We start from the raw sequence: 27,891 nt of genomic DNA on the forward strand, positions 1-27,891 counted from the left end.
CTGGAGTCGGCAAACAGCACACTATGTAGATGTGACGAGCAGCAGCCATCCCCCATCGGGCAGGGCGGAGTGGGTGGGGGGGGGGGCTGCCAGATGTGGGGGCGTGGCCGGCCATTGGCTGACAGGCATGTGGCCGGACCTGCCGAGCGCTGTGAGCCGCACCGGGCCGTCAGTCCAGCCACGGCAGCAGAACGGACTGCCAGTCCAGCCACGGCAGCAGAACGGACCGCCAGTCCAGCCACGGCACCAGGTGGGAGCGGACAGCGGTAAGCGGCGGCCTCAGCCCCAGGCACACTTAGCGCCCGTGCAATACCGCCGGGATAATATTGCGAAATTAGTACATTCATGATGTGGTCGTAGCCACTCAGTGTGCCTACATATCGTATCGCGCCGGCGCATTTCAATCGAATTTCGTCTGCAGCTTCGTAATGCTCGTATGCTAATGAACCCTATTATGTTAATGAGAACAATGCTCTCCACCAAACCGTGTTGGTTTGAATGGCGTTGTTTGGCCGGCCGGCCAGTGTGACTCTAGGAGACAGCCATGGAGCGCGCCGTCGAGGTGGAACACCGCAGCTTCAGTCGTCCGTCGCCCTACCTGGACGGAGCCCGCACCCAGCACGAGTCCGACTTCAAATACGCCAGGTGCGAGCCGCAGCGCAGCGCAGCGCAGCGCAGCGCAGCGCCCCCGCCCACCCGGCGCCATGACGCCGGTCACTTCTCGTCTCCCCCGTCCCTCCCTCCCCTTGTTGAAATCCCTTACATTACACATGTCATCCCTATCTCTGGACGAATCTAGGCTTTTTGAAGGCTGCTTAGAGATGCATCTAAAGTATGTTGTCCTCGGCATTGTGTCCAATAAAAAGACAATATATCCACCGGAATGGAGCTCTGGATAAATTGAGCCTCAAGGAACATTAAGTACACTTTTAAGTTTTGAGCTAAAAAAGGGGTTCAACCCTCGCTCGTATTGGTGTTTTGCCAGCTGCGAACGTGTAGGACGTCCCCTCGCCGTTTGGCACCAGATTGAGCTATCAGCTAGACATTCGTGGAAAAAACGACCGTGCTGCCCACCCGTGACGAGAGGAAGCCGATGATACCCAATTTTAAGACCCTAGGTCATTGGTTGACCTTTCAGGTCAGGCAGTGGCGCGGGAACTTCTTCCAGACTGGGGGGGCTGAACCATCATAGAGATCAACCTAGGGTACCCCCAAATCTAGTTTTCTCATCGGTTTTAGGCCACTTATTTTTCAGACCTTGGCCTTTTCAACGAAAAAAAAGAAGAAAATATTTGCAAAAAAGTGAGGTATTCCGTCTCAGCTGAGTGAAGAAACTACCGTTTTGGCAACCTGGAATAAAGGTTTTAAGCTGCCAAATGAGTTGCCGAGTCAGTAAAATAGGTAGATTTTTCACTTACATGCTTTCTTTCTTTGTGACTCACAACCCCTAATTTGGGGAGGACAAGCTGCCCCAACGGTTCCTGGCCTCATGAAAAGTTGTGAGGCACCGCCCCCACGGCCCCAGAGTTGTGAGGGCAAGCTTCCCCCACTGCCCTCTCCCCCAGTTCCCGCGCCTATGTAGGATCTATAAAATTATGTTGGTAGATTTCCGATTTCGATTCCTCCAGCTGGGGGGGCTCAAATACATTACGAGCCCCCCCAGCCGAAAAGTTGGAGGGGCTCAGCCCCCCTAGCCCCCCCCCGGTTCCCGCGCCACTGAGGTCAGGTCAATGACCTAAAAAATCGGGAAGATCGGGACCTGTTAAAACGTCGTTGAGTGTGGCTGCTACCAGTGTTTTTTTCGGGGTGTTTATCACGAATATCATGTTAGTTTTGATCACATATGATGTCTTCGAGCATTTAGGCCAGGGTGGGTCAGGTCAGGTCATGTCAACCAATAGGGGTCCTGCCGGGTATTTATAGTACGTGTCAACCGCCTCTGACAGCTTCGTAACATGTAACAAAGGCACCTTAACACTTCGTAAATGTTCAAATGGTTGCTAAATTCAAATTAAGCTAAAAAACTAGCCTAAAACATGTAAAACTCGAAAAAGTGAACCGAGGTCATCAACGGTCAATGGCCTGACCTGACCTTCAGGTGACCTTGACACCCAACCTAATGCATGGGTCCAACATCAAATCACATGTTTGAACGCTTGAAATCACGAAAAGACCGCAAACGCTCGGCTAATGCGAGCCGACATACGCCGAATCACGATTCCGGCCTAACATGGTTTCGAAAAATAGGTCACAGGTCAAAGATAATTTGGGTCAGGGTCATAAAATTTTCAGGGTAGTTGTAACATTGATTAAATCGAGGGTACTCAAAGTTTCCATGCGATCGGTCGCTTTTTACGCGAGTTATTCGTGAAAACCGAGGGTGTCTGTTCGCCCCCCCCCCCCCCGATACGGGCGAGGGTTAATAGCTTGAGCTAAAAACACCAATCAGAAGTTTTTTATTGCCCAGCAATCACCCTAGGAAGATAGCCACACATTTCAGTATGAGTTAGGATTTTCCTTCATCCTGTAATGTGACCCTCATCCCAGACATGGCGAAACACCATTCAAACCAAAACCTACTCAGTTTGAAGTTTGCGTCTCTATAGTCAAATTTGCCTCGCAAGGGTCTCTAAATTTCGGTCATGTGAATCAACGAGCTAGATACTTACAACTTTTTTCTTTCAGAAAACAAGCAAAATTAACCACTGTGGTGAATTGTAAGTTTTGCGCCAACATCCTTACTGTTTGGGGTTGAAAAATCGTTAGGGGCGAAAAAGCTCTCAAGTTCGCGCAGGTTAACACATATTGATTAAGTTCTGTTAACCCTCGCTCGCACACGGGGGGCGGACAACCTCGGTTGGAGATTGATATGTTGTTTTCTCCTGACCATAGGTATCAGAATCTGATTAATGGCTCTGTACCCACGGGAGCGGCCGGCGCCACAGACAGTGTCAAGGTGGAAAGGCGCACCAAGATCGTCGACAAGAAGACAATTGGCATCGCTCTGTACGGTCTGGGTCGGGCTGGTGAGTGTCGCCGACGTGTGTGCCGCTGCAGTACCTAGTCCTCGCTGCAGTAGCGACTGTAAAGAGGCCGTACCCTGCACATGCGCTCCTGCAAAGTGAGACCACAACTGTCCCGTGCAGACACCTTATTAAACAATACCCAACGGTGTGTCAACCAGGGGTGCGGAGCCGGAGCCGGAGCCGCCGGAGCCGGCACATTTTTGCCCGGAGCCGGAGACGGAGCCGCCATGACATTTCACCCGGAGCCAGAGCCGGAGCCGGAGCCGATTTTATTTCTCCGAAGCCGGAGCCGGAGCCGAAGCTGTCTGAAATTTCCCTGGTGTCAACTGTTGCCCTGCGCCCCGCATTCCCGGAGCCTGCCACCCGTAGCAGACGCCGATTTCGTCCCCCGATTATCTCAGAAAGCTACCGACCGATTATCAAAATTCAAACAGCTTCTGTAGCCCCACCGGGAAACTACTATGTGACAGAATTTCATCCACCTAGTTGCAATTGAAAACGTCATAGGTCAGGTCAAAGGTCGTATTTTTAACCGTTTACAGGCCTTCTAAGAATTGTGCCATAACATCAAGTAAAAGGCATGTTATCGAAAAATATCGGTAGAGCAATGCTATTTCAAATACATACTTTGCTCAATGAATTCACTGATACCAGGTCAGGTCACATAGGTCAGGTAGGTCACTGTATAAACTAACCTGTATTTGCGTCGCGTGATGCATGTTTTATGGTTAATTCTATATTTCAAATTTAACCCGCGACCGCCTCGGGGGGGGGGGGGGCGGATCCGACCTCCCCTCCGTTTTTCACAAATAACTCACGAACCGCTTACGCTATCAACTTGAAACCTCGTATACCTTCTTCGTTATCAATGTGACGGCTTTTATCAAATTTTTATGCAAATTTTTCAAAAACTTTTTGAGTTATATCGATTTTATTGATGTAACTACATGGCTTTTTTCGTCAAAAATGGAAATGTTTGAAAAATCGCCAAATATTGAGGGTTTAAGCAAATTGCAAATTAAAGACATGAAAAGTCGCAGCTCAAGGAGTTCTTTAAAATGGCCATCTCGCTTTTCCCGTTAAGTGCGTTTTTTACCCCTAAAAATTCAAAAAACTATATTTTTTGGGAAAACAGCTAATAAAATCAAATTTTTCAAAATTTTCAAAAAACCGGAATATATGTCACAGAGCTCTATTAGAACATTAGATGTCCCAAATTTCAACTTTCTTTCTTGATTTTTGACCCCCAAATTGTAAAAAATAGCTCGAACATGTAAAGGGCACGGTGACGTCATACGCATTTTCGTGAGTTTGAGGCACTTCTGAACATCGCATGTGAAAAAAATGGCAGCATTAGATTCCTTGGACAAAACTCGTCTAGAAAAGTGCATTTTTATGTCAAAAATTAAAAGTTTAAAAATTGACTTTTTTTCTTGGTGATGTATAATATAAACGATTTTTTATGTTTGTTGATGACCAGTACAGTGACTTTGGGTTATACAGTGACCATCGGATTCGGCGTGAAAAATAAGCCATAAAACATGTGTCACATGCCCATGTAGCAGAAAGTGAAAACCGTGACCTTTCGTGACCTGACCTGACCTTGACCAGTCCTTAGTATGACCCTTATACGCACATGGTATCTTCACTAGGCCTTTGACGTCATTTTTGGTGAGTTTTGAGCAGGAACTATCGATTCCGCTGTCCGTAAGCCTCATCATGCAAAACCCCAGAATTTGACCTTTGACCTGACCTTGACCCGAAAGTTGAACTCAATCTTAAAAGCTTAAGGGTGTTTTGGGAAGGTCCATTGGGGCCGGATTTTAATTGATTCATTTCAAGATTTGGGAGAACATAAAACAATTATGAAAAATTAAGGCAGCCATTTTGATTTAGCAGGGTACCTATTGGCAGCCTAAGGGGCTTTACTTCATGTGTGTGTGGGTCTATTCTGGGATATGACGAATGATATTGAGATTTGGCAGGCACCAAGCGCGGTCTATTCTGGGACTTTATACGGCTTTTAAACATTAGCCGTTTTTTGTCGAAAACTCAGAAATCATGACTTCACTAAATCCTCGGTCTCTCATGCCAACTGTGATGATATATCGTTTGTATTCGTCATATTCATAAGAACACATCCTTCCAAACTCGATTCTTGTCAAGATCCCTCACATCTCCCCACACTGACCCAGAAAATAAGGCTTTACTTTTTCCACATCTCGTGCACAAAATCACACGTCGACAAATACATCGTACTTCTACTGCACAAAACATCATTCAGTTCACCACGGGTGCCTAATATGTGGCGCTTTCACCTATAGCGCGGAGAGAAAGTGGGTACGTTTAGCGTCTCCCTCGCCGTCTCCCTCCATCACCGTTATACCACAGACAAACAAGCTCGCTCGCTCGCTAGAAAGCTCACAGCTGATGAATATAGACCTGAAAATAACAAAACACATTAAGTGACAGTATAACGTAATTGTCAATTTTTCATGTAACATGATTATGAACTTCTTGATAAAGAATGGTACACACCTACCCTAAATTTATGCATATCGTTCACTCATATGTCCTCAATAATCGAGGAACGTGCCGCCAGAAACTCTGAAGGTGTCCGGTTCTCCTGCAGGTGTCATTCACCTCGGTAACCTGATGATCAACCCGAGGGTGTCGCTGGTGTACACCCTGGAGAGCGACCAGGCGCGCTACGACGCTATGAAGGAGCGCTGGGGTGACAGGATGCCGCCGAACGTGCTGCCGGCCGACAGCGGCGCGGTGCTGGCCGACCCGCGGTCAGTGGCCGGCACACGCGCACACACAGCGCGCCGCACACCGTAATCACAACGGTCCACACGGCTGCCCAGGACCAGCCGCCAATTTGATAGCTTTTAAACCGATATCAGTTCAAGTGTCAATGTCATTCGGTGTCGTCCCCGTGGCCATGCCGTTTCACCGGTGCCCTCTGACACAGGGTGGACGCGGTGATGGTGGCCACTCCCACGCACACGCACTTCGACATCATCCAGCAGGCGCTGCTCGCCGAGAAGCTGGTCTTCTCCGAGAAGCCGATCGGGGAGAACGAGCAGCAGGCGCGGCTGTGCTACCAACTGGCTGAGCAGCGGGGCCTCTCCGTGTTCTGCGCCTTCAACCGGTGGGTGCTCTGGCCGGGGACGTGACACTCAGCGGTGACGGCTGGGTGGTAATGTGGCACTCAGCGGTGACGGCTGGGTGGTAATGTGGCACTCAGCGGTGGCGGGTGACTGGTAATGTGGCACTAGGTGGTGACGGCTGGGTGGTAACGTGGCACTCAGCGGTGGCGGGTGACTGGTAATGTGACGCTAGGTGGTGACGGTTGGGTGGTAATGTGGCACTCAGCGGTTACGGGTGGCTGTTATGCTTCACTTATCGGTAACGGGTAGCTGGTAATGTGGCACTTAGCGGTGACGGGTAGCTGGTAATGTGGCACTTAGCGGTGACGGGTGGGTGGTAATGTGGCACTCACCGGTGGCGGGTGACTGGTAATGTGACGCTAGGTGGTGACGGCTGGGTGGTAACGTGGCACTCAGCGGTGGCGGGTGACTGGTAATGTGACGCTAGGTGGTGACGGTTGGGTGGTAATGTGGCACTCAGCGGTTACGGGTGGCTGTTATGCTTCACTTATCGGTAACGGGTAGCTGGTAATGTGGCACTTAGCGGTGACGGGTAGCTGGTAATGTGGCACTTAGCGGTGACGGGTGGGTGGTAATGTGGCACTTAGCGGTGACGGGTGGGTTTATTGTGGCACTAAGCGGTGACGGGTGGGTGGTAATGTGGCACTTAGCGGTGGCAGGTGGCTGGTAATGCTTCATCCAGCGGTGACGGGTTGCTGGTAATGTGACACTAGGTGGTGATTGGTTGCTGGTAATGTGACATTTCGCGGTGACGGATGTCTGGTAATGCGGCGACATGGAGTAGCGGGCACGGTCGACGTAAAAGGTAAATCGCTAGTGCGTGCTGCGTGAAGTGCACAGACGCTCAGTCGGTTCCAGACTGTTTATTCCCGACACACAGGCCGTCCTCGGCCCGAGCTCTGACGCCACCGCAGCCCCAGGCTATCCATGACACCGGGAAGACGCGCGGCCCCGGCTTGGGTCCGCGCAGGCTGCCCCGACCCGGCTACCCGGGGCCCTGGCTTTGGGCGCGGTCTACCGCATCCCTCCACCACAGATATTTGGGCGAAATCTCTATCGTAGCCTAAGCGCCTGGGCGCCCGGCGCTGGTCGCTCGACCGGAGCGCCCGGCCTGGACGGTCGCCGCCGACGGGTACATCACATGGCACTGCAGCGGGCGGAGCTGCCGGCCCAACACTGGGTGCTAACTCTACATCATCAAACCCTTCCGCCCCGTTCGTCACGCGCATCCTCACACAATCTACATGTCTACGCAACAAATTCCCACTCTCCAAACAAACGACCACTTCGGTTTCCTTGCGGCTTACCACAACCGCTGGCAGCCAACGCACTCCCTCCACCCCGCTCAGTCTGTCCACCGCCGACACGTACACGGCATCACCGGGCACACAGTGGCGCTCCTTAGCCCCGCGGTCCGCCGAGCTCTTCTGAGCGCACTGACGTTGCTCCACACGTCGACGCAAGTCCGGGCGCAGGCTATCCAGATGCGTCCGGAACTGCCGACCGAGAAACAGCTCAGACGGGGATCGCATAGTCGTGCTATGCGGGGTGGCACGGTATTTAAACAAAAAACGCGACACTTTACACAAAACGGAACCGGTTTTCTGACGAGTAAACCCGTGTTTAAATGTCTGAACAGACTTCTCGGCCAAGCCATTGGACTTTGGCGAGTATGGCGGAGTGGTAATGTGCCGAACACCATTCTCCTCACAGAACATTTTAAAACCAGCGCTAACAAAACATTGAGCATTGTCAGACACGACGGTTTTCGGCAACCCCCACCGGGCATATAGAACGCGGAGCGCTTCTACTGTAGCCTCTGTGGTCGCCGCTCGCAGCGGACACACTTCCATCCACTTTGAGAACGCATCGACTACTACCAGAAACATATGTCCATTCAGGGGGCCACAGAAATCCATGTGAACACGCTCCCACGGGGCAGCCGGCCAGGCCCACGGGTGCAGCGGCGAGCTAGGCTCTCGGTTACGCTGCAACTGACACGCGACACACTTACGCACCGTATCCGTGATCTCGCCATCCATCCCGGGCCACCACACGTACATGCGTGCGAACGATTTGGACCTGCTCTCCCCATTATGTCCCTCATGTATCAACTCCAAGACCGCCTTCCGGCCCTGCCGCGGAATGACGATCCTAGACCCCCACATCACACACCCGTCCTGCAGGCTAAGTTCTCCTAACCGCGCCTTATACGGACGGAGCTCAACCTGTTCTACGTCCACCTCTGGCCAGCCGTTCTGAACAAACTGATACACCTGGGACAGCGTCGGGTCTCTGGCGGTCCAAAGACGGATCTGATCTGCGGTGACCGGCGAGGAGTTGAGAAACTCGAGTAAGTTTATGAGCTCAGCGGGACACGGAGACTCTGCTGACAGGCACGGCACGGGAAGCCGACTCAGCGCGTCACAGTGAGGTATTTTACTACCCGCCACGTGCTGCAGCCGGTAATCATACCCCGCCAGAAGCATCGCCCATCGCATCACACGGGGCGACGCCATCACCGGAAGCGATTTCTGTTCCCCAATCAGTCCCAACAGAGGTTTATGGTCCGTGCGGATCACGAATGACCGACCGGCCAAGAAATAATTAAATTTCTTGACCCCGCTCACCACAGCCAGGCCCTCCCTGTCCGTCTGTGAGTAACGAGCCTCTGTACTGTTCAAAGATCGGGAGTAAAATGCCACCGGTCTCTCGCCGTCACCGTGTACCTGGCTCAGAATGCACCCGATTCCCACGGGGCTGGCGTCGCATGTCAGGACCACGGGGAGGGACGAGTCAAAATGAGCCAGCACTGCGGGTTTCAGCAGCAATTCTTTTGCTGTCTGAAAAGCACGCATCTCGGTCTCAGACCACACCCACGGTGCATCACGTCGCAGTAAGCGGTACAGGGGTGAGAGCACGGACGCCAAGTTCGGTATGAACTTTGCATAATAGTTGATCAGACCGAGCCACGATCTCAACTTCGAGACGTTCTGCGGCTCCGGCGCGTTACGGATGGCAGATACCTTCTCCTCAGTCGTCTCGACACCGCGCGCGCTGATCCTGAACCCCAGATACTCGACACTGGGCACGCCGAAACTGCATTTGTCCCGGTTCACTCGGAGGCCGGCGTCACTGAACCGCCGCAGAACCTCCCGGAGGGCACGGTTATGCGCCTCCATGTCACGGCCGGTGATGATCACATCATCTAAAAAGACTCCCACGCCCTCGATGCCAGCCAACAGCGTCTCTATCGTCCGCTGGAACAAACTCGGCGCTGCCGAGTACCCAAAACTGAGCCTGGTCGGCCGCAGCAAGCCGCGGGGCGTGTTCAGAGAGAGATACTGACGCGACTCTTTCTCCAACACCAGCTGATTGTACGCTGACTTAAGGTCACATTTCGAGAACACTGTCCCCCCGGTCAGTCGCGACATTAAATCCTCGACGCGAGGGAGGGGGTATTGATCTGCCCTAGCCGCCTTATTCACAGTCAAGCGGTAGTCGCCACACAACCTCACACCCTTTCCCCCAGCCTTAGGCACCACCACGAGCGGTGCAGCCCACTTACTATGTGCGACGGGTTCCCAGAGTCCTTGTTTCACTTGCCGATCCAGCTCCTGCTCCACTTGATCCCGATACGCCAACGGGACGACGCGCGGTTTGAAAAACCGGGGTTGGACGTCTGGATCGACATCCACCGTGACCGGCTCACCTCTGAAGCATCCCAGCTCCCCGTCGAACACGTCTGGGAACTCAGCCAGCACCGCGTCCACCCGCGAGCTGGCCGTCATGACGCACACTGACGACCAGTCCAGCCGAATGCGAGCGAGCCAATCACGCCCGAACAGGCACGGACCGCCACCGCGAACGATCACGAGCGGCACACGGACCGATGTGTCACCATACTGCACATCGACCATCACCTGACCGCACACACCGATCGTTCCACCGCTATATGTTTTCAGAGTCTGCTCACAGCGCTCCATGGGCGGACCGCCGGTCGGCCAGAGCCTCTTGAACGCGCGCTCCGAGCAGACGGAGACGGCAGCTCCCGTGTCGAGCTCCATCTCCAGCAGTTTGCCGTTCAGCCGCACCGGAACGATGTACGGCCCGCAGCGCTGAGGCCGCCTCGGTGCCACTCCCTCAGCTCCCTCCGTGCGATGCACGCCGCCGCCGGGCCCGCCGGCAGACTCACGATCAGCCGAGCGCCCCGCGCCACTGCCAGCTGCCGCCGCCGCCGCCGCGCCAGAAGCAAGAGCGCCGACCTTAGGCTCATCGGAGCCACCCCCGTGGGGTTCACTCGCAGCAAACGTAGCAGCGCCCACACCCACGCCGCCACCAGCTGCGCACCGCTCGACTGTGTCCTCCGAGCGAGCGGTCGCGGCCTCCGAGAGCGGCGAGACACCGGCACTGTAGACTCCGAACAGAGCATACACATCCTCCTCCACTCTCTCCGGGCTCCTCGGCTCCGCCGCAGCTGCACCGGAAGCTGTGGAATGCTCTGCCGACTCCACTTGAACCGCCCGGACCGCCGGCGTGCGCCGTCGGCAGGCCACTCGCAAGTGACCCACCTCCCCGCAAGAAAAACAGCGCCGGAAGCGAAACGGACACACGGCCGGCTCGTGTCCTCTCTGCCGGCAGCGGTGACACTGAGCTCGAGCGCCACCCGTCGCCGCCACTCGGGACGGACTCCGCCGCGGTCGGCGCTCCTCCACCCGATGGACGGGCTGCAGATCCGCTCGCTCTGATGACACGGGACTGCTGCGATTCAGCTCACTGGCGTTGGCAGCCGCCGATTCGAACGCCTGAGCGATCGCGAGCGCAGAGCTGAGAGTGAGATCCTCCGTGCTGAGCAGTCTGGACTGAAGTCTGGGATTCCGGATTCCACAGACCAGCCGATCTCGGAGCATTTCGTCGAGCACCTCCGCGCTGAACTGACATGGCCGCGCCAGTCGCCTCAGAGTCGCAGCATAAGCTGAGACTGACGCACCGTCCTCGCGATCACACGTATGAAATCGGTAACGTGCCAAGATCCGAGACGGCGACGGCTCAAAATGCTCCGACAGCACCTTTACCAGGTCTCCATACTTCACGTCTGTCACTGAGGCCGGAGCGATCAAATCCTCCAACAGCGCAAACGTCACCGGCCCGATAGCACTCAGGAAAATCGCGCGGCGTTTCACGTGTTGTGACGCGTCAACATCGTTCGCCACAAAATACTGTTCCAGCCTCCGAGTATAACCACCGAAACACTCAACACCCGCGTCGAACTCGGGCGCCCGGGCCAGCGCCATACCACACGTGAGTTCGGTCCTTGTCGCCACTGAAGTGCACAGACGCTCAGTCGGTTCCAGACTGTTTATTCCCGACACACAGGCCGTCCTCGGCCCGAGCTCTGACGCCACCGCAGCCCCAGGCTATCCATGACACCGGGAAGACGCGCGGCCCCGGCTTGGGTCCGCGCAGGCTGCCCCGACCCGGCTACCCGGGGCCCTGGCTTTGGGCGCGGTCTACCGCACTGCGTATACTGCATGCTGCAACCATGCAATGTCCTAGAAGGTGTCGGCTTGTATGCTCGACTTATGCCAAACGCCATTACTCCCAATGCCAGCAGTAGAGGGCGAGGTTCTCTGCAGTTGGCTCCGTTGCGCCGTTGGGCTGCAGCTGGGAGGCGGCGGTGTGCTGACGGGGTAGTGGTGTGCTGACGGGGTGACCGTGTGCTGACGGGGTGGTGGTGTGCTGACGGGGTAGTGGTGTGCTGACGGGGTGGCCGTGTGCTGACGCGGTGGCCGCGTGCTGACGGGGTGGCGGTGTGCTGAGGGGGTGGTGGTGTGCTGACGGGGTGGCGGTGTGCTGACGGGGTGGCGGTGTGCTGACGCGGTGGCCGCGTGCTGACGGGGTGGCGGTGTGCTGACGGGGTGGCGGTGTGCTGACGGGGTGGCCGTGTGCTGAGGGGGTGGCCGTGTGCTGACGGGGTGGCGGTGTGCTGACGGGGTGTTGGTGTGCTGACGGGGTGGCGGTGTGCTGACGGGGCGGTGGTGTGCTGACGGGGTGGCCGTGTGCTGACGCGGTGGCCGCGTGCTGACGGGGTGGCGGTGTGCTGACGGGGTGGCGGTGTGCTGACGGGGTGGTGGTGTGCTGACGGGGTGGCCGTGTGCTGACGGGGTGATGGTGTGCTGACGGGGTGGTGGTGTGCTGACGCGGTGGCCGCGTGCTGACGGGGTGGCGGTGTGCTGACGGGGTGGCCGTGTGCTGACGGGGTGGCCGTGTGCTGACGGGGTGGTGGTGTGCTGACGCGGTGGCCGTGTGCTGACGCGGTGGCCGTGTGCTGACGCGGCGGCGCCCTGTCGCTGCAGGCGGTTCGACCCGGCCCTGCAGACGGTGCGCAGCGGAGTGCGGCGCGGCGACGTCGGTGTCGTCCACACCATCAAAACGGTGGCGCGCGACTCACCGCTGCCCTCCATCGACTTCCTGCGACAGTCCGGTCCGTTTGGCGCCGTCTTATATCCCGCGCCCGGGGTCTCAGCCAACTTCGCCATTATATTGGCCAACCGATTTATCTAAAGATAAACTAGGAATGCTAGAAAGACTCTGAAAGAAGACATGCATAGATAGCTCGTTACAAAATATTTCAGATTTATAATGATAATGATTCGCTCAGGCTATCCTTGATATGACTGGAGAGTGGAGGTGACCAAAGATAACAATATAACGAAAATGCTTCCCCGTTTCAACATTTTTTCTTCACAAATCGGTGTATATCTCGTGAACCAAAAGAGCTAGGGAGTCAGGGAAAGCGCGTTCATCACCACTTCAAAGTTCTTTCGCTGCCCTGTCCTCAGATTTGAACGCTTGGCAAGCAGAGTAGACCAAAGTAGACAGATTTTTCCGAAACAATTTTCGACGTCTTTTTGGGGTTACTTTGGCGTCAATGAATGCGTATCGTTTATTGACCCAGTATAGTGTGTCTCTCATTGAGACGCATCGAAAAAAAATCGAGGAAACTACGTAAGTTGACTTAACCCTCGCCCTGGCAGGGCATTTTTCATAACACGACCTGGCAGGGGGGGGGCGGTTGATGCGACCCCCCTCGCGATTGGCTCCTATGGCACCTAGAAACACCAAATTTGGTAGGTAGGTGGCCCCCTGAAGTTCTCGCCCCTGTGCAAATTTGGTTGCTCTAGGTCAATATTTAGGGGGGTTTGGGGGGTATAAATGTAAAAATTTCGCTAAAAACAGGTCAAAAGTTTTTCGCTTATATCTTTTGATCTAATTAAGATAGAGAAAAAAAGCACCAGTGAACTCAGCACGGCAAGGCGCGTCGAATGATATACTTTTTGCTTGCTTAAGTGTACTTAAAGTTTTTCTTAATTTTTAAGTAAACACTAAGTAATTAATTAAGTTCAAGTTAACCAAATTGCATCATATCGCATATCATTCGTTTGGCTGATCACCAGGAACACAATGACACCATTTTGTAAGCTCTAGCGTCATTATGTGCCAAGTTATTGGCAAAAACGTCATTTGACCTCAGTTGACCAACGGACCTCAGTTCCGCGATCACTCCCCGCCATGCCTGCCATGCCAACGGAACAGCCGAGCGTGCCTGCTTTGCCGGGAACATTTCTTTGAGGTGCATGGTGATTGCGCTCTTGAAAGCCCTTAACTCCTTCTGCTGTTTTTAGAACTCCAACTGCTGGAGACCGCTGCTCCAGAGCGGTTCTTTGGGAGCGGTTTGGATGCCACATTTTGAGCGGGGAGACGTCACTGCGGACTTTGAAGCTCCCAAGTGGCTTTATTAAGCGGAGTGGGTGGATTTATTAAGCGGATTTATAAACTATGGGTATCTATGGAGAAAATCCGTGAACAGCTCAAGCGGCCACAATAAGCGGCTGGACTTATTATCCGAGAATTTATTAAGCGGATTCTACTGTATATACTTTTTGAAATTTTCAAAAATTTGAATATCTGAGATAGCAGTTTAACCCTCGCCGGACCTATTGGTTTTCTCCTTACGCGCCGGCCGTGGGGGAAGGGCGGGTACGACCCCCCCCCCCCCTCGCCGTTTCGCCCCTGGTGAAGCTAGCGCGTCGCGGAAAAAACGAGCGTGTGCGCCGTTACAAGACGCAGAGATTGATATCCGATTGTAAGGTCCTAGGTCCACTGGTGACCTCTGAGATCAGGTCAAGTGTCCCAAGGTACGGCTCAGTTTTGGGCGAATAACTTCTCTAAAAACGGCCGCAGAGCCGCGATTTTGGCAGCATCGTGTTTGACTCGCTCAGGTGCGTCGAACGATATACTTTTTTGTTTCGGTCAGGTCAAGTTAGGGTGTTGACCTCAGGTCACGGTCAGGTCAGCGCCCCCAGATCACGAAGCTGGTCGAAAGAGGTCATGCCGCATATCATTCGATTCGGCAGGTCTTCCTGAGTGAGTCCATCGGTGGCTTTCCCGACTCGCTAGCTCAATTTGATCGGGAATTACTGACGAAAAACTAATATGACCTTGATGACGTCATAAATGACGTCACGCAAGGTCAACATTGCAAAAGTTACGCATCTAACCTTGCAAGGAGTGCATCAAATCACGATTCTGTGTGCTTGAGTTAGTTGGAGATCGTTCCCGGCGCCAGAATAGCAGTTTTCATTTTTCCCATTGACTTATAATGGTGAGGTCACGAAAATAACCTGACCTCATATGACCTTTAGGAAAAATCTGAGATATAAAAGATGTGAGACTCGTAATGGATACTAGATCCTGCAAGTTTCATTTCTCTGTGAAAGCTTCTCTGGCAGTGAGGGCGTTGCGAAGTTGCAACATCTGAAGACCGTGCAGAGCTTCACTTATGACGTCATAGGTCAGTGACCTGACCGTACTAAAAAATGCGGTTGGTGTCAAAAGATCCGGCTTGAAGTAAAGGTCAGGTATGCCAAGTTTTAGCTCTCTATCGCTAGCGTGTTCGGAGCTATCGCGAAAAAAAATATGTGTGGCATCCTCCCCCCCCCCTTCCTCGGCCGGCGAGGGTTAACCCTCGCCCTGGTAGGGCATTTTTCATAACGCAGCCTGGCGGGAGGGGGTCGATGCGACCCCCCGCGATTGGCTCCTATGGCACCTAGAAACACCAAATTTCACCGTGTGAAACACCAAATTGTACATGTTTTGAAGTGAGTTTTACTTTTAAAAATTTAAATTTGTGGGCTGGGCGACGATTGGGACCAGTTTAGGTTACGTTTTGGTGAAGGTTAGGTAAATAAAGGTCAAATTCAAAAGCTTATATTTTTGCATAAAAGCACTATTGATTCGACGCAGCCTGTCTCGAGGAATCAAATAGTGGTCATAGTTTTACGCTACGTGTATATGTTACAGTGCGTCCACGAAATCTGTGAGTTTGCGAAGTTACTAGTTACAAGCCGCGAAATCCCTAGGGACTCCGCGAACTCACATAAACTCTCGTTAATCCGCGGAATCACTGCCGTGGCTCCGCGGATTTACTAGAGTTTCCAGTGCGTCCGTGAAGTCGCTGAAGAGTCCCGGGGATCTGCGAACTTCCTAGGTAATCCGCGGATCAGCGATTCTTTTTCAGTGAATCCACAGAATACCGGCTCTTTTTTAAGAGAATATCCAAAAAGCGTTATTTAAATCTTATGCCGATTATTCGTAGAGGCTCAAAGACAATTGGAACCGAATCATGTTGCCGATATGGTGGTCCTGTTGTGCGTTGGCCGGCATGACAATATCAGTCCATGGGAATAAAAACTTCGGCAGATTTGGTAAGTTTTATGTTACATTGTAACGTAGGTGTCCTGCTAGTCCTGCTTATGAAAAAATGACCTGCCAGGGCGAGAGTAGACTGTAACAAAAACCACTTTTGGGCATGTAAAAATGGTAAATGTGGCAAAATGGGGTACTACATTCCATATCGCCTCCACCGGAAAAGTTCGTTTTACTCCGGGGACGTTGGCAATAGAGCAGGATCGTTCATGTTTATCAAAATGACCGGCGACTCTATTGCAGCGAAAGGTTGGCTCGGAAGAGAGTCATTGCTTTCACTGACTATCACAAACCTACCCAAGCGGATTTTCACCTAGGAAGACACCAAACAAACGTTGAAAATGTATCAGCACCATGAAAAAACCCTACCCGCGATCCTCAGCAACGCCGCTTCCCGTTGGCGTCCACCGGAAAAGGGCGGCGAATGAGCGAAGTTTGAATTGCCAGAAACGATTTAAGATAGCAACACCTGATTAGAATAAAATGCACTTTCTTATATTGCCCCGGTACCCCAATATGGCCCACCTTCCCCTATTTACTAAGCACAAAGCACAAGTCGAAAAAATAAAGATTTTACTGGTTGTGGTTTATTGTCCAGACTAACGTCCAGACGCAGAAGTTACTAAAACTGCCGTGAGAATCTGGATCCGAACCACTTTTGAAGAAAAAAAAATTGAACGTTAGGCGATGTGCTGGATAATGCACGTCGTTGTTGATTTGTGACTGACCACGTCCAACCAGGTGGCATTTTCCACGACTGCGCCGTGCACGACATCGACCTGATCTGCTGGATCCTGGGCCAGTTTCCGCTGCGGGTGCTGGCCTCAGCGTCGGCACACGTGCCGGAGATCGCCGCGCTGGGCGACCACGACACGGCCGCCATCGTCATGGAGTTCGAGGGCGGCACCATCGGCTCCATCGACCTCAGCCGCAACGCCGTCTACGGCTACGACCAGCGCACCGAGGTGGGTGGGACCAGCGCCCCGGGGTGTAGGGGACCAGCGCCCCGGGGTGTATGGGACCAGCGCCCCGGGGTGTATGGGACCAGCGCCCCGGGTGTATGGGACCAGCGCCCCGGGGTGTATGGGACCAGCGCCCCGGGGTGTATGGGACCAGCGCCCCGGGGTGTATGGGACCAGCGCCCCGGGGTGTATGGGACCAGCGCCCCGGGGTGTATGGGACCAGCGCCCCGGGGTGTATGGGACCAGCGCCCCGGGGTGTATGGGACCAGCGCCCCGGGGTGTATGGGACCAGCGCCCCGGGTGTATGGGACCAGCGCCCCGGGTGTATGGGACCAGCGCCCCGGGTGTATGGGACCAGCGCCCCGGGGTGTATGGGACCAGCGCCCCGGGTGTATGGGACCAGCGCCCCGGGGTGTATGGGACCAGCGCCCCGGGTGTATGGGACCAGCGCCCCGGGGTGTATGGGACCAGCGCCCCGGGGTGTATGGGACCAGCGCCCCGGGGTGGGCGGGACCAGCGCCCCGGGGTGGGCGGGACCAGCGCCCCGGGGTGGGCGGGACCAGCGCCCTATATAGGTTTTGCTCCGTCCCGCTGCGCTCAATGCCTGCACAGGGAAAGTTAGCGGGGCTTCACTGTCAGAGGCTGTACCAGTGACAGCTGGGGCATTCCACGATAGATCGTACCAGGCCCGTCACCCTCATCTCTCAGATTTTAATGAAAATCGGTCCTAGAAAATCTTAGGCCCCAAAGACGCCTGGCAAAATATCAGACTTCTCAGATCAAGACTTTTTGAGTTATATTGCATTACATTTTTTAAAATTCGGTTTGTAACTGTGAGTTTGATGGCCTCTAACTCAAGAACGGGTTGAGCAACCAACAAACAGTAAACAACACTAAGCTTGCGATGAATCAAAAATTAATATTACTATTTAAAAATTCCAAAGAAAAATTTTCATCGTTGAGCAAAAACCTTAACCCTCGCCGGACCTATTGGTTTTCTACATACGCGCCGGCCGAGGGGGGGGGGGCGGGTACGACCCCCCTCGCCGTTTCGCCCCTGGAGGAGCTAGCGCGTCGCGGAAAAAACGAGCGTGTGCGCCGTTACGAGACGCAGAGATTGGTACCCGATTTTAAGGTCCTAGGTCAACCAGTGACCTCTGAGGTCAGGTCAAGTGCCCCAAGGTACGGTTCAGTTTTTGGTGAATAACTTCGCACAAAACGGCCGCAGAGCCGCGATTTTGGCAGCATCGTGTTCGCCTCGCTTAGGCGCGTCGAATGATATACTTTTTGTCCGGGCAGGTCAACTTGGGGTGTTGACCTCAGGTCAAGGTCAGGTCAGCACCCCCAGATCACGAAGTTGGTCGAAAGAGGTCATGTCGCATATCATTCGATTCGGCAGGTCTTCCTGAGTCCATTGGTGGCTTTCCCGACTCGCTAGCTCAATTTGATCAAGAGTTATTGACGAAAAACTAATATGACCTTGATGACGTCATAAATGACGTCACGCAAGGTCAATATTGCAAAAGTGACGCATCTAACCTTGCAAGGAGTGCATCAAATCACGATTCTATGTGCTTGAGATAGTTGGAGATCGTTCCCGGCGCCAGAATAGCAGTTTTCATTTTTCCCCATTGACTTATAATGGTGAGGTCACGAAAATGACCTGACCTCATATGACCTTTAGGAAGAATCCGAGATATACAAGCTGTGAGACTCATAATGGATACTAGATCCTGCAAGTTTCATTTCCCTGTGACATCTCCTCTGGCAGTGAGGGCGTTGCGAAGTTGCGACATCTGAAGACCGTGCAGAGGTTCACTTATGACGTCATAGGTCAGTGACCTGACCTGACCCAAAAATGCGGTTGGTGTCAAAAGATCCGGCTTGAATCAAAGGTCAGGTATGCCAAGTTTCAGCTCTCCATCGCCAGCGTGTTCGGAGCTATCGTGAAAAAAACCCTATGGGGGGGGGGCGGCACCCCCCCCCCCCCTCGGCCGGCGAGGGTTAATCTTTTTTTCATTTGCCTCTAATGACTTTTGGGACCAAAATTTTTCACATTTTCATTTTTTCAAAATAAACTTCATGTCATTGCAAATCGACATGCAAAAATTTGAAAGGTGTTCTTTCTATAAGTTCCTCATTTTCCCGCAAACAAAATGGGTTTCGGAGGGGTTGATACCACCCCAGCACGCCGTTTCGCTTCTAATGGAGCTAGAGCCTCGCGGGAAAAACGAGCGTGTGTGCCATTACAAGTCGCAGCGATTGGTACCCGATTTTAAGGTCTCAGGTTAACCGTTAGGGTCTGAGGTCAGGTCAAGTGACTGAAGTTACGGGTTCGGTTTTTAGTAAATAACTTCGCAAAAAAATGGCCGCAGAGCCGCGATTTTGGCATCATTGTGTTCGCCTATCTCAGGTGCATCGAATGGTATACTTTTTGCTAGGGTGAGGTCAACTTAAGTAGTTGACCTCGGGTCAAGGTCAGGTCAGAGCCCCTCAGGTCACGAAGCTGGACAAAGGGTATCGTATGGCATATCATTCGATTCGGAAGGTCTTCCCGAGTCCACTGGTGGCTTTCCCGACTCTCTAGCTCCATTTGATCGGGAGTTATTGATGAAAAACTCGTACGACCCTAGTGACGTCATAAATGACGTCACGCAAGGTTAACAATGCAAAAGTGAAGCGTTGGACTTTGCAAGGAGTGCATAAAATCACGATACCATGTACGTGAGATAGTTTTAGATCATTATCGGCGCCAAAATAACAGTTTTTTTATATTTCCCCATTGACTTATAACAGTGATGTCACGTCACCGACCTGACCTCATGTAACCTTAAAAAATTCCCAGATATACAAGTTGTGAGACCTCTGGAGGATACCATGTATGCGTCCTGTAACTTTTATCTCGGACAGCTATGGTCATTGGCGTCCAAAACAATGTCAGAACCAAACAGCCTTTTTCACCCTAGCGCTTATAGGAAAGAGGGTTGGATGAACCCTCTTTTCACTTTTTTCAGATGACTCAGACTTCAATTGAAATTTCAGTAACCCGTGATGGCGCTAGGCAGCTTTACCACGCCAGTTGTAAGCTCCCCTCCCGAAATCACTATTCGAAACCGTTATCGTGACGTAAAATAAATACATTTATAGAAAGAACACCTTCCTAATTTTTTGCATACTTCTTAACAATGAGCGAAATATTTTTTTTTAAGAAATAAAAATTCAAAAAAAATTGGTCCCAAAGTCCAAAAAATACAAATGAAAGAAAACTCGATATGTCATATCAAAAATAGCGTATTTTTCGAAATTTCAAAAATACATATTAATCTCTGTTTCATTGCAAGTTCAATGTTATATAACATTTGGCATTTGAATAATCCGTCTTAGAGTTACAGCCCGCCAAACTTAGCGCTGCAAAGCAAGATCCAAAAAATGTTATACACCATAACTAAAAAAATACTTATCTGATAAGCCTGAAATTGTTACAGGTGGATTCAGAGCCCTTGATTACCATTGAGACCAATTCTCGTCAAATTCCGAGAGATGAGGGTGTCAAATTGGAAAAAGTGGTACGATCTATCGTGGAATGCCCCAGCTGTTCGGCCCTGCGACCGGTCAAAAGCTTGCCCGGCGCCGTCGGGCGCTACCCCCACTCTAGCCCAGCTGAGGCCGGTACAAGCTCTGACAGCTCAGCGCGGCCAACTTTCCTTATGCCTAGCTGAGTTGAGCAAAGCAGATATAAACAAAGGCAAAGTCATACATGATTGAAAATGACAGAGCAATGAATCTTCCTCTCAGGTATCCTGAACAACTTAAGTACCGACTTGAATCGTCAAACCAACAAATATGACGTTCATTTAGTAGGGCGACAGCTAAACGTCCCTTCCGTAGCCCGTCAGACAGCCGAGAGCGCCGGGTATGCGCGTCGATAGGGGTCATATCACGCTTTTGTGTGGCTTACTTTGATCCATCGTGACATTGAGTTGTTTGATTGCGCCGTGTTGCCGGCTGTGAGAGACGCATATTAATATCTGCGAATATTCTTTCGCTACTTATTGTTCCTTCGGCATTCAGTTTTCACTGTAAAACAAACAAAAAACATGCCTATGGTTTTAACCCGCGCACCGACGGGGGTCTGCGCCAACTTCGCACCGACGGGGGGGGGGCGGATGACCGCCCCCCCCCCCTGAGATATCGAGAACGAAGCAAGATAGCGACAAGCGGTAAACGGCATCGGATACGCACGGTCAAGATCTACAATTTTTACTAACGTCATTTTCAGGTCAGGTCAAAGATGACGTCACAGGGGTCGAAAAACTAAAAATGGCGGCGCTAGATATGGAGAGAGTTTTTCTCGAATAACTTTCGAATTAGTCAAGATAGGAACAAACTAAGGGCACCATCGTGATCCTCTCGTCAATCCGCATCGAATGATATATATATATATATTGACCTCGAAAGGTCAAGGTCAAAGGTTGACCTCAGGTCACGTGACCTCGAGGTCATCATGTATATCATTCGATGCGTCTTGACAAGCTGAACACAATAAGACCATCCACGCGGCTGTATCTTGTTCCTGTACGGAGTTATTGGCCAAAAACCTTTGGTGACCTTTGATGACGTCACATGACCTCACAGCTGCCCAACAGCAAAACAGACCTCAAGGTAGTGAAGGTTGATCGTATATGAAGTCATGTATGGTATATGGGGCCATTCCGGCCCGTTTTAGTGGTAAAAATAGGGAGTTGATTTTTCCCCCATTGACTTATAATGGGGAGGTCGCGAAATTGACCTGACCTTAGGTCAACGATATCAAAATTCCGAGATATACAAATTGTAGCTACTAATGATCTAATCACATCCTGCGACTTTCAAAGGCCTCCGACATCTACTGTAGCTCTGGCACGGTGACAAAGTTGCAAAAAAGTGACTTGAGGTTGGGTCATTCAAAGTGACCTGGTGACCTGACCTTAAAAGGTAGGAGGTTCAAACTTGCACACCATGTGTAAAATTGATGAGGGAATAGTCGTACTAAATTTTGCGGCGCTACGCGCCGCGGTTTTTCCGCTATCCGCGAAAAACCTCAGGGGGGGCGGATATCCGCCCCCCCGTCGGTGCGCGTGTTAAGAATCATGCACAGCTCGTTGAACTAAAATTTAATACGTTTTTACAAAAACGCAGTTTTTGAAAAAGACCATCGAACGATTTCGATAAAAAATACATTTTTGGAATCAGCTCACCGTCATCTTTCGTATGGTAGGTGTATAATTCGTTTCTATTGTGGATGAAATGACTTTCCGACGAATCGTGTACAAAACGCATGAAACGACTCGATGCTCCTATGACTCATGTTACCGTTCAATGTGTTACCTACCCCTCTGTCAAACCCAGGCATTAACCCTCGCCCGCACATGTCATTTTCCCATCCTAGAACGCACATGGGGGGGTTGCCACCCCCGCGCCATTTCGTTCCTGTTGGAGATAGAGCTTCGCGGTAAAGACCAAAAAGATTCTTTGAAGAGACAAATCCAATGATACCCAGTTTTACCTTCTCAGGTCAGTCATTGACCTTCCAGCTCAGGTCAAAGTAAAAAATGTTGCTGTTTTGGGTCACCGTTGGATATCAAGTGCGCTGCTTATCATATACCGATGACGATGCCGTTTTCTGGTGCCAAGCCAGCTAGAACCTCATTGTCACACTACCTGACCAGGTTTTTGCTGCTGAGGTCATTTCAGGTCAAGTTAGGTCAAGGTCAATGATTATTATTATTATTATTATTATTATTATTTCATATTCCCACTAACCACCATTCGGTGGGCATTACAGAGGGAAACACATTGACACACATAAACCATATACATACAATACAGGCAGCGCAGTGCCCTGTCATTCATAAGCACGTATAACGAAATCAAAATGCAGAACAAAAGCGATTTTCTATAACAAAAAGTTTGATGAGACAGCGAAGCCTTATGAGTAACCGGCAATTATTACAACGAACAATGTGACATCACCGGAACAACACCACATACATATACATCATTTTACCGCGTGATTTTCCAAAATATATTTCACAAAATCAGCTTTCGAATAGTTTCGGACATGAATGGGCAAGCTATTCCATAGTTTTGCACCACTGTAAGAGAAGGACGCTTTCTTCATTTCAGTCCTAGGTATAACTAGGTCAAGGTTGCCTGATTGCCTTGTTTGTGGGGCAATCAGGACATACAAACAGACATACAAACACAATGATATGTGTTTGTATGTCTGTGTGTGTCTGTGTGTATGCTGATGTGTGCACCGATTGTTTATGTGTCCATATTAGGTACATGAAATCATGATCTGAGAAGCTTTTACCAAAAATGCAGTCACATGTAGCGTTGTCAGCGTGGCCACGGACCTTTTTGGTATGTTCTGGCGTTACCCTTTTTCCATTGAAAAAACGTACAAAATTGAAGTTTACTTGAACCCAAATAAATCTGGCGCAATGTGTACCGCCACCTTCAGCCTCAAAACGTTCCTTGTTTCAAGCTCTGTCAATACAAGTCGGCTAATCGTGCATTTCTTAAAAACTGAGGTGGTACCTGGGGGGTAGAAGCACCCAAAGTCGGGTCTCTTTAACATTGGGCTGGTGGTTAAATTTTATGATTTGGGACTTTGCTGGCTTCCTCGTCTTACATTGTATCAGTGGGTAGTGGGTACGCCACCTTCAAGCTATACTGATAGAGCTATCAATTCTAAAACTACTGGTGCTTGTTTCGGCATCATTCGACAAATACCCAACTGGTACCTTGGGGGTAAAAAAAACTTCCGACTGGAAAATATAGAGGAAGGTCATGGGTTCAAATCTCATCGCCGACGGAGTCTTTGCGTGTTCGGGTATTAATATGACCGAACGCGTTTACCACCGATATCTTAACCCGCGCCCCACTGGGGTCTGCGTATAACACGCCCTACTGGGGGGGGGGGGGCTATTCATAGCCCCCCTCCTAACTCCGAAACAACTGGGCCGATCGTCAAAATTCAAACGGCGTCTGATAGCCCCGGAAAAACTGTCGAGCGAAAACTAATTTCATTGACCTCGAAGTCACCGATGACGTCACAGGTCAGGTCAAAGTAAAAGTTATTAGCATTTTGGCTTGTTCACGTTTTGGGCTCTGGCCGCCGTCTTACAAGTCAGATCAGGCTCATTTTTGGTTCACACACTCGTGAACAGATGCTCTAGATACCCTGAGGGTACCAAACTTGTACTTTAATTTTCAGGTCAAGGTCAGGTCATCACAGGTCACGAAAATATTATATCATGCGTCGGTCACGTGACACATGTTTTATGGTCCTTTTAGGCCAAAAATTTCGAATTTGATGTCGTCTGTGTCATTCGAGGTAATTTTGAGTCAAATTTAGCTTAGGTCAGGTCACTTTCAGGTAAAAAAGGTCAAATTTTGAAGTTAACATTTTTCAACAAAAAAGTTGTCCATTGGATGCCGTTTGAGCTCAGGAACACGATGGTGCTATTAATATTGGCGTACGATGTCAAATACGTGCTGAAAAATTGATTTGAAAAATTAATGATTGTGAATTTTTTGCAATAATGCGTATAACTTAGCCATTTTTGAAGATATTTAGCTTAAACTTGCTAGAGTTAGTCATAATAATGCGTTCTATCACATATATTCCGTTTTTTTCGAAAATACAAAACTTTTTGAAAAAAAATGTAAAAATATAAATTTTGAATTTTATTATATTAAATTTTCGAAATTTTCACAATTTCGAAAATTCGAGATAGCAGTTTGATAGCGCAGTCTATTCTGAGTCCTGTCATGCAAATAAATTGGATCTAGCTTAAAAACTGAGCTCTTGGGAGCGATTGCCGTGGTTCAATGTTTTGCGTCGAAATCGGCCGAACATGACGTCACTCTGACGTCATTTCCGGCCGACCTATGGTAGGTACGAAGCTCAAATTTTGACACAAGGTGTCAAATTAATGCAGCCGAAGGTACTGAAAGTTTGGCGCCGATACGTCTTGCGGTTTGGAAGTTATTGCAGAAAAACGGGAGGGGGGCTATGAATAGCCCCCCCCCCCAGTGGGGCGCGGGTTAAGAGCCAATGATCCCTACCAAGTCCCGCGAGGTGACATTCGATAGGACTCTCCGAGACCTTTCCAAGGCGTACTTAATTTAAAGATCAAGGTCAGGCTTTATGTTAAGCATGCCGCTTCTGTATGGTGTAGCCCACGGCCAGCAATATCGGCGGCCGTGCAATATAGCAATATCGGCTTACAATCACAACTGAGACTCTAAAAATACGCAAAACACCTATAACTTGAAGAATCATACGCCGCCGCAATACCTCCACACTCGTCTTCAAAGAAGCAATGGCGCCCATAGTGCTGAAGGTGTCACAACAGTGGAAGAAAATCCTCAGAAAATAAGACATTTGCGATGAATATTGGAAATATTGAAAGACAATATTGTAAAAAAAAAAATGTTTTTAGGACTCTGTTGATGGTATTTCAACTCGATTGGTACTACTTTATTCGCCATGACGTCTTTTATTTTCATGGCCATCACTAACATCCCCCAATTACGGAACGGCTGTGCGTGCGGCCCGGGTGTTCCGTTATTACGGAAGGCGCTCAGCCGGTGGCCGCGCTGACAACGCTACAAAAATTTCACGAAAAGTAGATTCAGCTTGCCTAAAACGCAATTATTTTAGATGACCTAGGTTGACATTGACCCTGACCTTGAAATCTGTACATCGTCGAACAACATGTTCCATGATAGGTGGAAGGTAAGACTGGCAAAAAAAGGCCGAAAGCAAGGCGTCAAATTTAAAAAAAATGTCCAGGTCATGTGTATTTTGAAAGCGTAAAAGATATTGATTTATTTATTAGGTAATGTATTAGTATCTCGATATTGTCACTGACGAAGGCACCCTGAGGCCGAAACGTCTGGCTAATTAGAATATCTGTTTTTGTGTTGTCATCGAAAGTGAATAAAATCACAATGTCTGAAAAGGCGTCAAAAGCTCACAAGGCCCATAGCCAACGCACGATGTTGAGAATTGGTCATTTGGGTCATGACATGACCTGAAAAACAAGGTTATATCTCCGAAACCAAAAACTACAGAAACTTGAAATTTTCAGTGGACTTCAAGAAAGGATAGAGGAGCAGCTATACAAAAAATCAGGCTCCTAGCTCTGAAAATGTTGAGTGCAGAGCAGAAAGACTATCTGGGGGGGGGGGCAATCCCCCATGTGCGGGCGAAGGTTAAGCAGCCCTAAGTGTCGCGAAATGTGTTATTGTGTCACTCCTATGTCTGACCTCACTGACTTATCCCGAACCTGGGCGAGAATGCTCGATGGAGCCCGGCACAATAAAGGGAGAGAGAGAGAGAGGGAGAGAGAGAGAGAGAGAGAGAGAGAGAGAGAGAGAGAGAGAGAGAGAGAGAGAGAGAGAGAGAAGAGAGAGAGAGAGAGAGAGAGAGAGAGAGAGAGAGAGAGAGAGAGAGAGAGAGAGAGAGATCCGCTAATGAATATGTTTGGCCCGGTGTTTGTGCCAGGTGTTTGGTCCGGGAGGGCTGCTGACTGTGTTTGGTCCGGTGTTTGTGCCAGGTGTTTGGCCCGGGAGGGCTGCTGACCGCCGGGAACGAGAGGCCTGTCAACGTGCACCACCTGACGCCCGGCGGCGAGACGGCTGTGCCCTTCTACTTCTCCTTTCCCTCCCGCTACAGCGAGAGCTACGCCAACGAGCTGGACTCCTTCCTCGACTACGTGCAGGGTGCGTGGGCAGCCAACTGCCCGACGGTGGATTCTGTCATACTGGCCGCTGCATATAACTTATTAGCAGTTAACTAATAGGATCTACTACCAGACGGATGCGATTAGTAGAGGCTACATCGTATTGGAGCTCCTGCAACAGTTTTTCATTTGCCTCGTCGCACTTATGTTGCCTATCAGTCTACTTTCCGCGCGTATTGCCTGCGCCCCTTAACTGATGCTGGCCTGGCCACCGGGCCGCACCATCCAGCGCCTGCTTAGCATGTCGCCGGTGTGTGCCATTGAAAACCATCCGAGGATACACCTCGATTGGCGTCCGCCTGTGCACCTGTGTCCCACATTCTACTGCCATTGGCTAACAGGGCTTTTTTGTTCTGTTGCAGGAAAGATACCGCTGCCGATTCGGCCCGAAGACAGCCTGCGCGTCAGTCAGATTGCCTCGGCGTGCGAAGAATCTCTCCGCACGCGGGCCTTCGTTGAGCTTGACTATGAATCTGCCCAATGAATATTATTCACGCAATGTTCACTGAGTTAGGGCAGTCTCAGCGACTAGGCACGGCGCTCAACACGTCAGCTACCCTGTGTCGCCGCAATGACGCTCCGTCTAGGCGCGTGCTGCGTTATAGCCAGTTACGCAAATAGGACATAGTTAGACACAAGTGCAAGTTGTTGCTCTGTCTATCAGACCAGAGAGCTAGCCGCAGTCCTCAACCGCCTCATGTTTCATTTAGCCTTACGCATACGATCGCCATGGTTGATAGGCAGTGCGGGCACAGCTGTAGGTATGCATTCATCGATATTTGCACGTTTGAGCAATGATGTGACGTGCAGCGTATCTTGTAACTAGCTGAGCAGCATTTAACAGCACTTAATCAATACAGGTGTTTATTCAATGTTGGCAAGCAAGACATTTATTCTTTTACTAACGAAACTCATGAGAGCTGATGTTGCATTTGAGCAGCTCTTTGACGAAGTTTCACGCTTCTCTTGACACACAGATCAGGGGCTTTCAAAAATATTTTTCCAATCCAGCATCGAATTCACTTGAACATCGCCTAAATTGCTTTACGGGACGCCGAATATCATGCCACATGACGAAACCGTGCACTATGACGAATTTGAGCCCACGTTCCATTGAATTTGAACGCACTATCTTCTAAATTGATTGCTGTTTTTGAAACATGTG

At 50.7% G+C, this 27,891-nt stretch overlaps 1 protein-coding gene across 2 annotated transcripts; it reads left to right on the plus strand.

The window, feature by feature from the left end:
- On the plus strand, positions 1–27,603 carry LOC122377475 (inositol 2-dehydrogenase-like). 2 transcript variants are annotated; one of them, XM_043357530.1, is made up of 9 exons: positions 1–250; positions 525–645; positions 2,893–3,026; positions 5,659–5,821; positions 6,001–6,180; positions 12,556–12,683; positions 16,709–16,932; positions 26,541–26,706; positions 27,089–27,603. In XM_043357530.1, exons 2-9 carry the CDS (start codon positions 545–547, stop codon positions 27,208–27,210), a joined length of 1,218 nt encoding a protein of 405 aa, XP_043213465.1. In that variant the 5' UTR covers positions 1–250; positions 525–544; the 3' UTR covers positions 27,211–27,603. The 2 variants fall into 2 exon arrangements, with proteins under 2 accessions (XP_043213465.1, XP_043213464.1); XM_043357529.1 differs by having other exon boundaries at positions 149–266.
- The last annotated feature ends 288 nt before the right edge of the window (positions 27,604–27,891 follow it).

This window comes from Amphibalanus amphitrite, unplaced genomic scaffold, assembly GCF_019059575.1.
Source record: "Amphibalanus amphitrite isolate SeventyFive unplaced genomic scaffold, NRLGWU_Aamphi_draft 000045F_arrow, whole genome shotgun sequence".
Lineage (NCBI taxonomy): Eukaryota > Metazoa > Arthropoda > Thecostraca > Balanomorpha > Balanidae > Amphibalanus > Amphibalanus amphitrite.